The sequence below is a fragment of the Cetorhinus maximus genome, chromosome 10 (assembly GCF_964194155.1).
Source record: "Cetorhinus maximus chromosome 10, sCetMax3.hap1.1, whole genome shotgun sequence".
In the NCBI taxonomy this organism is placed as follows: domain Eukaryota; kingdom Metazoa; phylum Chordata; class Chondrichthyes; order Lamniformes; family Cetorhinidae; genus Cetorhinus; species Cetorhinus maximus.
This window is the reverse complement of record NC_135888.1, coordinates 135,228,928-135,239,698: the sequence shown is the minus strand read 5'-3', so window position 1 is coordinate 135,239,698 and position 10,771 is coordinate 135,228,928. Positions and strand designations below refer to the sequence as shown.

At 41.4% G+C, this 10,771-nt stretch overlaps 1 protein-coding gene across 3 annotated transcripts; it reads right to left on the bottom strand.

The window, feature by feature from the left end:
• Positions 1–223: 223 nt before the first annotated feature.
• Positions 224–5,202, bottom strand: LOC144686067 (protocadherin alpha-C2-like). 3 transcript variants are annotated; one of them, XM_078551224.1, is made up of 2 exons: positions 2,500–5,202; positions 224–728 (listed from the first exon to the last, which is right to left on the bottom strand). In XM_078551224.1, the coding sequence occupies exons 1-2, from the start codon at positions 4,997–4,999 to the stop codon at positions 724–726; spliced, it is 2,505 nt and encodes an 834-aa protein (XP_078407350.1). In that variant the 5' UTR covers positions 5,000–5,202; the 3' UTR covers positions 224–723. The 3 variants fall into 3 exon arrangements, with proteins under 3 accessions (XP_078407350.1, XP_078407351.1, XP_078407352.1); XM_078551225.1 differs by having other exon boundaries at positions 2,554–5,202; XM_078551226.1 differs by having other exon boundaries at positions 2,566–5,202.
• Positions 5,203–10,771: the final 5,569 nt, after the last annotated feature.

Sequence of the window (10,771 nt, the reverse complement as noted above, 5' to 3'; positions counted from 1 at the left end):
TATACATTTCCACAAAAATCGAAGTAAATATGAATCATGAAACGGGGTTACCTAAAGCTTTTACATTTAAACATGCATTCAATATTAAATAGTACAGTTAGCAAAACAAGTCTGTTATCAGGTTTGGTAAATTAGAATCTAATAACTCAACACATCAGAGCATTTTATGACTAGAATTGTTCTTCACCAATCTTAACCAAATTGTTAAATAAAAGAATATTAATTAGATCGCTTACAGATTCATTAAAACGTGTTACATTTTTACATGCATTACATATACAGAGAAACAAACTACGTTTGTGTACGTGCAGATTGTGTTTTAAGCCTGTTAATTGCTAACTTTTTTTACAGAATACAAAAACCCACGTTTCTTCAAATAGACCCGACAATAACACAATTGCAGCCTTACAGAACAAGATCAGTGATCGCGTTCGGAGATCTCTATGATCTAAGGAGTCCAAATATAAATGTAAATGCAACAATTTTTATTTTGTCTTACACAAACTTCGTACATTATAATTTATGAGTGCATTACCAGATTACGAAAGGCCTTAATATCATTAGAAGCATGCTGGTTAATGGAGTCAGTAATCAGAAATTCCTCAAGGACACAAGCAGCGAAGTTATTATTTGGACGTTGATTAAATGTTATTGGTGATATTCTTTTGGTCATTTGCGAATGTTCTGTCAAAGCTGCCTTCGTCCAAAATTTGCTTTTGCTTTCTATGCTGTGCATAAGATACAAAATATCCTCGCATTAACACAAAGAATACACGTGCAATCTTAACTTAATTTTAAATATATAAAAACCATACGCATTTTCTAGAATCTTGAAAGGAAACGGACGTTAAAGCTTTTTACTGATGCAATAGAAAATGAAACTACTGCAATTAAATCACATGAAAATATTCGATATCTTTGCAAATAACGTTAAAACAACTATTTAGCAATTTTTGTTTCCAACCTTTTATGATTTTTGGAAGGGAAAAAAGTAAGACTTTACGACAGGCAGCCCAAGGAGCATCTTTTATCTCGGTTGCTTAGAGCATGAGGGTGTTGACGGCTCGGCATATCAACCAACATATAAGTGCATCAGTGTATCATTTAAATTCATAGAATGTTTAGTGGTTTTACTTCATCGAATATCAATGAATATATATAATGCCATGCGCCTTTAAAAGTGTGCTGCTATTTGTGCTACCCTGATCTGCGTGGGGTGAGGTATATTTACACCCTTTCAATTCGAAAGACCTATAAAGGGAATAATAAAAGAGCATTAATTGCCTTCATTTCATTAGACTGCTGATGTCCCCCCCCACTCCTTCTGAATAACGCCAACTGTCTTTAACATCTACACATTTGCTGGTGAACATGGGGCGCTGTTCAAACAGTTCACGATTTTAGCTTTGCACTGAACATTGCATGCAAAGTTTAATAACTTTCCACCTTTCCGTGCAATTACTTTTCGATTTTTCATTGAGAAAGAAGGAATCGTCCACGGAAAAAAAAATTGCGAGCTAAATTTTCAACCTACTTTTGGAAGTAAAACTATTGCTGATGATAGGTTGTCTGTTATACCAGTCAGCGTTTGAGGGCTTATTGAGGCTACGTTCTCATTACAATGTTCTGAATCGCCCTTTAAATTATAAATCTGACTCTCTGACGAACGGAGAAACTAACTGCATTTTAGAATGCTACTCGGTGGAGTGTGCGTAGTGCATGCAGAGAAAGATTCCCTCTGGCATTTCAATTCAAGATGAGCCAGAAAATACGTTTAATTTATTGTTGGGGACCCTGGTGAATCAGGACTTATGTCCAGATTCACTAGCGAAACCTGAGCTGATGCCACACTGAACTTATCCCACACGCACACACACACAAAAATACTGCCTTTACGTTTTCATGTCAGTGGCTTTTGGCGTCCAGAGATTAGGAGCTATATCGGTGCACTCCTTACTTTCGACAGCTTTCCTGTATAATATTGCACCCTAAATATTGCCTCCTTGTGGTCGCCTTGAACACTGCCCGGGGCTCTGGAAGAATGCAGCATTTCCCGTTTACATTCTTAGCCGTGAAAATAAAAATTAAAAGAACTGGCGTTGACATAACAGTGTGGCGATTTACAACATCAGTTATTTGCCCCGATCATGTTGAAAACCTGTCCGATATCTTTTGGGCGAAGGGAGAAATTGCAGAACACAAACTTTGTCATTCGGCAAGTATCATGTTTGACTCGTAACAGTGGACAATGTTCAAATACGATCGGGGAGACGCTAATTTAGTTACGTTGTTTTTTTTTAGACAAAATAGATTTCGCTCTAATAAACCAAATTAAAGCAACCGGCAAGGAAAACACATGAACATAATTTCCAATGTTGTGGAAATGGCTTTCATTCGAAACTAGCCTTAGGTTAACTAAAAAATATTGTGAGCTACTTCTGAAACATTTTATTGAAATAGTTGTTAGAAACGGGACAACATATTGAGAACTGAACTCACATTTCAAACAATCGTGGCAATTTATATCAAATTGCTCTCCTACGGGATACCTACGATTCAACTTACTTGTTTCTTCGGCATGCTCTTTCGATGTGCTGGGGGTAGTGCCTTTAACTTCACTGCAAGGCAAAGTTGCATCGTGGGGTTTTATGAATAAAAAATCAGTTCTCGGTGAATTCGGGGGTAAATACATCATGTAATGCTGGCAGTCACAAACGGGGAGAGTCTGGCCATCTCCGAGATAGTTCATACATTCTCTTGGAGCATGCCTCTGATTGTAGCTATCCAGCGAATTTGCACCCCCACAACAAGTGCCAGAATTGTAACCATGAACATTTCTACCTTGCTGGAATTTAACGACAAACAGAATGATAATTGTCACCAGAAATATAAAAGAAGTTGTTCCCAAAATAATGATTAGGTACAAATTACCATCTGAAAAATATTCAGTTTTCATGTCCAGGTGACGGGGTTCAATAAACGTTTGATTAACATTGCTCATTATTGAAAAGAACATGGATACAGTAGTCGAAAGTCTTGGTTCTCCATTATCATTCACCAGGATATTCAAATGTTGCGTAGTGAGATCTTGATCACTAAGTGTCCGAGCTAATTTGATTTCCCCTGAGTGTAGTCCTACATTGACTAGACTAGTGTCAGTTGCTCCAAGTAATTTGAAGGAAAGCCGAGCATTCTGGCCAGAATCTGCATCAGACGCGATTATCTTGGTGACCAAATAACCCGAATTTGCTGACTGAGGTACCATCCTCAATGTAGTTGATCCATTCCACGTTAAAGGTGAAATGATAACGGGGATATTGTCGTTTTGATCCAGAATAATTACAGTAACTGTAGTGCTACTACTCAGTTTAGGAATTCCATTATCCTTTGCTTGAATGTGGACTTGGAAGCTTTTTAAGTCCTCATAGTCAAAAGAACGTAGCGCATACATGTTACCATCGTTCGAATTAATATTGATATAAATAGGAACAGAAGGATCTTGGTTTTGGTTACCCAGAATAGAATATGATACGTGAGAATTCTGTCCAAAATCAGGGTCCAAAGCCGTGACTGTAAAAAATGAAGCACCCGGAGCATTGTTCTCCTTCACATATACGGTATATACGGATTGCGTAAACCTTGGCGCATTATCATTTATATCTGTCACCGACACCACAATAGTTTTATTTGCGTAGAGATGTGGAGATCCAGCGTCCCAGGCTACTATGGATATGTTATATAAAGGTATCAGTTCACGATCCAGTATGCCATTGGTAGTTAATTTATACTGGTTCTTCAGATATGGTTGGAGTTTAAAAGGTATGTCCATAAACACTTGACAACTAACTCGCCCATTTTCTCCAGAATCGATGTCAGTTACACTAACTAAAGCTATGGCAGTACCTGGTGCCGCATCTTCGGGGATCGTGTTGGATACTGAGGTCACTTTCACCTCGGGAGCGTTGTCATTGACATCAATTAATGAGACCAGAACTTTAGAATGCCCTGCTAGTGCTAAGATGCCTTTATCCGTAGCTTGTACTTCAATTTCGTAAACATGCGATTCTTCAAAGTCTAGAACTCCTCGAACTTTAATTTCTCCAGTTTCTGCGTTCAAGCTGAACAGCTGACGTACTCTTTCAGAAGTATGTGTATTGAAAGAATACTGTACCTCGCTATTTGTCCCTTCGTCTGCATCATTCGCGTTGAGCTTGATAACCAAATGGCCTTCTGAGACATTCTCGAACAAGCTGACTTCATATTTTTCGTGATCGAACACAGGTGCGTTGTCATTGGCATCCAGAACTGTAATTATAATTTGGGCTGTACCAGATAGCGCCGGAATCCCACCGTCAATCGCCGTCAGCACCAGATGAAATGTGGATTCATTTTCTCGGTCCAAGGACTTCTCCAGTAACATCTCGGCAATTATACTGCCATCGCTTCGGGTCTGCTTGTTTAGGCCGAAGTACTCATTCGAACTGATCCGGTAGGTGGCGACCGAGTTTGTGCCTCCGTCCAAATCGTGTGCGCTCTCCAAAGGAAAGCGCGCGCCTGGCGCAAATGACTCTGCGATTTTCACGAACATCTGGCGCTTTACGAACGTGGGTGAATTATCATTTATATCCATTATCTCGACGTCAACACTATATATTTCCAAAGGATTTTCGATCACGACTTCAAAAGAAATTATGCAGTCAGAGCTGTGTCCACAAATTTGTTCTCTATCAATTCTTTCATTAACAAACAAAATCCCGCTCTCTAAATTTATGTCTAATAATTTATTCTTGCCATCAGTGACAAGACGAAACTTGCGATCTATCAGCGTCCTAATGTTTAGCTTTATATCTTCAGCCACATTTCCCGCGAAGGCGCCGAGCTCCAGTTCCTCGGGAATCGAGTATCGAATTTGCCCAACAACCACGTCCGCGACAATAAATAAGCTCATGAAATAAAACAGTTTACGCGTTGGTGCGCTGATGCACTGTGCATCTGCCATCTTATTGCATTGCTGAGATCGATGCGGATGCGAAACTGCAGTTAACTTTCTAACGTTTGCAGTCAGTAACTTTTTATAACAATCCACAATACCTCCAAATGCCGTTGTAGAAGTCGACAATCATGAAAACTCAGCCTTTGACTTGCAGAATAGCGCTGCAAAACCTAACTGCAGGAGCTCTTTGTCTTTCTGCTCCTGCCTGGTCAGAGATGCAGGGGGTAGATCTCTCGGAGCAACCGCGCTTTCTGTTGGTAGACAGCGTCACTCAGAGTCCAGCCCATTACCAACACTCTGTTTCCTTAAAGCCAGACTGTTTCAGAGCATATATATGTATCATAATAAATCTTGCACAACCAAAAATGTATCTACTTACGCTAAATAAATTACATGGCCCAGTTATATTCATTTTTAAAGAATCAGCGTTCACTCATTTTAAAGTGTATGGCTATTATGACTCGTCTCCCCACCCCCCTCGTATTTGTCTTTCATCTCAGAAACGTTTATGACTGCAAAATCTTAACATCAACGAATATTTCTTTCTAACGATGTCTGCATATAAGATTGATATATATTGTTTAGTGGACAGGGGATACGTGATTTAAATGCCCTCGACTGCAATTCCCCAAACACCATTAATTGCATAGTTCCGATATCCTTGAATACTTGATACCTTGAATACTTCCAGTAGGCTTGCCCTTAGGCTTTTCAGCTCTGGGGAGAACAATCCCAGCTTCTGCAATCTCTCCAAGAAACTGGATTCCAAAATCGTTGGTATCAATCCTTAAACGTCCACTGTAACGACTACAGTACATTCAAATACTTCCTAAATTATGGCGTCCAAATTTGTACAGGATCCTCTAGCTCAGATTTAACAAGTGATGTGTAGAGTTGACAATAGAGCGGCTAAAGACTCAACTTAAGGCACTGGTGCGCCTCCGGACACCGAAGACGTTCCAGCGCCACGCTTGCGCGGCACTTACGCGGAAAGTTTAAACTTCCGCTTGCCGATTTTTCATTGCTGGACTGCTGCCCCCAGCCCCCTTCCACATTGTTCATCCCGGTCCTGACAATGATCATCCCCCCCCCCCCCCCCCCCGCCACGGCCGATGATCATCAAGCCCCAGTTCCCACGATTCATTTTGCAGAATCCCTGCCACAATTTGGCCGATGTCGGAAGCGTCAGGCATGTTATTGGTGGTGGCGGGGAATGGGGGGGGGTGGGGGGGGGGGTGAAATGGGGTGAGCGGAACTGGGGATTGAACATTGTTCCGGCTGACGGGGAGAGGGTGAACAGGGAGGGGGTGAAAGTGGGTGAATATCTTCGCAGGAGTTTGGGAGGGGTTGAGCATTGTTGGGGATGGGGGAATGAGGGGTAAACAGAGTCGTGGTTAAGGGTGGAGTGAGAAAATCCGAGGGGTAACGGGCGTTGGAGGAAAATTGCGCTGGTGGTGAGGGGGTGACCAATTTCGGGAGTGAGAGGTGCTTAGCATTGTCTTGGGATGTGGAGGGAGGGACCTTTATCCAGGCAACAAGACGGGTGAGTATTGCCCAGGGTGTGAACGGGACATTGTTGGGAGTTGAGGGGGTGTGAGAAGTGGTAGGCGAGGATGGGTACGTACCTCGGGGTGTTAGGGGGGAGTTGGAAAAGCGTCGGGGTAGGGGAATGGTGAGCATCATCGGGGTGGCGGAGGGTGAGGATTGTTGGAAGTGACGGTACAGCTGAGCAATGTCAGGGTGCGGGTATCAGGGGTGGAGAGTGTTTTCCAAAGTTCGGGGCCAGCGGTGGGGGGTGGTGACACGAGCATTGTCTGGGGGAGGGGGTGAACAATGTCAGGTGGTGGAGGGACTGCGAATAATGTTGAGGGGTGGAGAGGGTGAAAATTGTTGCGGGTGGATAACATCATGGTTGTGGGGGTGAACAATGTTGAAGCTTGAGTCCTAGAAGTTTCGGAGGTCGACTAGTCCATTTAACAAGATGGAAATATAATGGGCAAAAGCCAGGTCTTCAGGGACGGGTCGTCAGTTCATGTCGAAAAAGGGGGCGTGGCTTCGTTGGAATTATGCTTTCCACTTGGCCTCCCTACTCCTGCTGGATGGTTTGTGGGCGGAATCTCATGCTGATCGGGAGATCTGCGCCAATGATTTTTTTTTTGTATTCAATGACCATAACAACTAAGTCGCATAACACGCATGTTTTCCAAACTGCCTTACTTGCTTGTCGTTCCAGATTTAGTATTTTAAAAACCGCTCCCAGAGCCTTCTGATTTTGCAACAAAATCACCATAATGCCATTTAGATATTTAGATATTTGCATCGCCATGTTGTTTCCGTCTCCCATGCCACTGCCCCTTTCACTAGTGCGCCTAAGTGCTGCTGAAATTTGCTAGTGTCTTGTTTACTATCTACTACGTTGCCAGGTTTTGTATCATCTGGAAACTCGGAAATTGTGCATCTTATACCAAAGTCCAGGTAATTTATCTATAGAACAAGAAAAACAATGATAAAAACAAAGAACTACTGCGGATGCTGGAACTCCAAAACAAAAACAGAATTACCTGGAAAAACTCAGCAGGTCTGGCAGCATCGGCGGAGAAGAAAAGAGTTGACGTTTATAAGCTTATATTTCACCCCTCTCCTAACTATACTCAGTTCTGCTGAAGGGTCTTGAGGACTCGAAACGTCAACTCTTTTCTTCTCCGCCGATGCTGCCAGACCTGCTGAGTTTTTCCAGGTAATTCTGTTTTTGTTAAGAAAAACAATGATCCTGATACCGACCCCTGCAGGGCCCCACTGCATACTTCCCTCCAATAAAAAAAAAATGATTTAGCAAATACATTCTGTGTCTTATCCTTTAGCCAGTTAGGTACCCAAGTTAACGATCTGCATCTAATGGCATACGCTTCCATTATACGAACATTGTAATATTATGTTGTGTATTGTTAGATGTATTTTTAAATTCCATATAGGCATCTACCGCACTTCTCCCATTAATTCACTATTACGTCATCAAAAATAAGGTACTCGGATACCGTTTGCCTCAACAAATAGAGACAAACGATGTTGGAAATCCTCAGCAGGTCTGGTATCATATGTGAAAAGAGAAACAATGTTCATGTTTCTATCGGCGACTGTTCGCCAGAACTATTTCTGACAAAGGGTCATCGATTTGAAACGTTAAGTCAGTCCTCTCTCCACAGATGCTGCCGTACCTGCTGAATATTTCCAGCATTTCTGTTTTTATTCCAGGTTCCCAACATTAGCAGTCATTTGTTCTTTCCTTTAATACATCCTTGTGAATTGCCCTTAATGAGTGATGCTTCTCCAATTGAACATTAGCTTTATCCTTGGGGCTGTGTTCCGATAGATTTCCAAGCACTAGCATTAGATATATTGGCCAGGTATAACTGCCTGTGCTTTTTGAATAAGGATGCAAATGACACCAATTTTATATTCAAGCAGGACTGGAAGAGTGTGGTCCGACTTTCTGTTGTTCCATAGTAGCTTTCCTCAGCAACCACAGACGCAACCCACCTGGGTCAGATAACTTTGAGATATGCCAAATTATTTCACTTCTCTTTTCAGGGCATTTTTCTCCTAACCAATTGCACCAACTCCTCCAGCTGCACTACCTTTTTCATCTTCTGTTTCATTCAATAATTCAGGCATACAAGCTTCTTCCACAACACGATTTGCTTTTGTGGCCGAAATTAACAATTTTTAAGTAACTTTTTATATTTATGCTGTAAAATATGCTGGGTTTTCCTTTAATGCGGCTAGCTAATCACTCTGAACCTGTTTCTTCCACTCCCCCCACCACCCACACCCCCCTCCCCACCCCCCAACATCATATTATTTATTGTCAACGTTCCCTGCGCTCTTTGAAATCTATCAGGACCTGAGGACTTGTCAGCTTTTAGGTGCAATAACTTTCTCAGTATCCTTTCCCCAGTGACTGCAATTGTTTTAATTTCCACCATCTCCGCCCCCCACCCCCCTCCCCCCACGGCCTCTTCCACGCCCCCACCCCCGCCCCACAACCCCATCCCGCCCTTCTACCTCGTGATCAGGATTATTTCCGAGATGTCATTTGTTTCCTCTACAAAGACAGATGCAAAATACCTGTTCAGTTCATCCGCCATTCTTTATGTTCCATTATTAATTCCCCATTCTCACTTTCTACAGTACCAATGCCCACTTTACTTAATCTTTTCCTTTTTAAATGCCTGTAGGGACTCTCAGTGTTTGTTTTTCTGTTTCTAGTTGGCTTTCTCTGGTACTCTAATTTCTCCCTCCTTATTAATCTTGCAGTCATTCTTTGCTGTTCTGTTGTATATTCTGTTTGATCATTCCGACCTGCCAATCATTTTTTGCAGAATTATACGCTTTTCCGTTCAATTCGATATTATCTTTAACTGCGTTAGTTAGCAACGGATCTTAGAGTCTCACTCACTGGAAAGTATCTTTTCTGAGTATGCTGAAATATTTTCGTAAATGTCTATCCACCATCTATAAGGCGCACGTCTGAAATTTGATGGACTGGTTCTCACTTGGCTGGATGATTGCAACAACCCTCAGGAAGCTCGCAAATACGCAGAATGAGGAAATCCGTTTTAATCACCGCATTAATCATTCTCTACCTCCATCACCGATGCACCTTGGTAGCCATGTGTTCCTTACAGAAGATGTACACCAACAACTTACCAAAGATCCCTTGACATATTCCATAATGTCCAGCAACTTTTCAGTGCTCTTATGAGTGTCTTTCAAACTTCTTAATTGTTTTTAAACATTGTTTAAGCTTTGAATTAAACAATTTAAATCGTTTTTATGAATTTTTGTAACCTTTAATTTATCATAATTAAACCTCCACTGGTTTTGATTTTAATTAAAAAGTGTTCACCATGAAAGAAAAGTTAAAGTGCATCTTAATCTTGTAAATGTCTCCGAGTAAAAATGAATCAATTAGTTAGGGAAAATGACAGCAGAGAAAGTTTATCAAGAGAAAAGGTGTTATCATTTCACAGGCGAATACCTTTACATTCTGCTCAGTGAGGTAGAAGCAAAACATCACCGTATAACGAGTAACGGGAAGACCAAACGTCAAGGAAATTTATCATCTTAACGTGCAGGAAGTTGCAGAAGAACTGACTGGAAATAGCAGCGTGCCGTGCATGGCAGCACTGTGCTGGAATGATTTGTGTCGTTCTGCCAGGGTATGTATATGAATTTATGTTTTTTTTTAAATCGTAGTTTTAAAGTTGATGGTTCAAAGAGTAATGACGTGTTCTTGTTTCCTCATGTGATGAGGTTTCGTAAAATGCAGTTGGCCTGGAAATACTGCTGACTTTGTCTTTCATTGTTCCTCTAATCTTCACCACCCTACAAATTGAACCTAGTCAGTTGTTTTAGTATAATTACAGCTGTCTCCAGTAGTCGTAAAATGTGCCAGAAGATACCACAGCAAGTATCATTAAATATAAATAATTTGATTGCTTAGGGAAAACAGGCCCATAATTTTCGTGAAATTTATTTGACTGGGGGCGTTGTGGCGTTGTTGGAGGAATTGACTGGACAAAAATATTTGGCTATGCAGCTTTTCGGGATTTTCAGCCCAACAATCTGATACGGGAATGAAGAAAGGTGATGTCACTGGCCGAATGCTTAAACCATGCTATCAGCAGGAGAGTTAATTTATATGACAACTATAATTGTGAATATTTTCCTCCAATATGTCTACAGGTCTACATGAAGTGGATGGCAGCAGCAATGGGT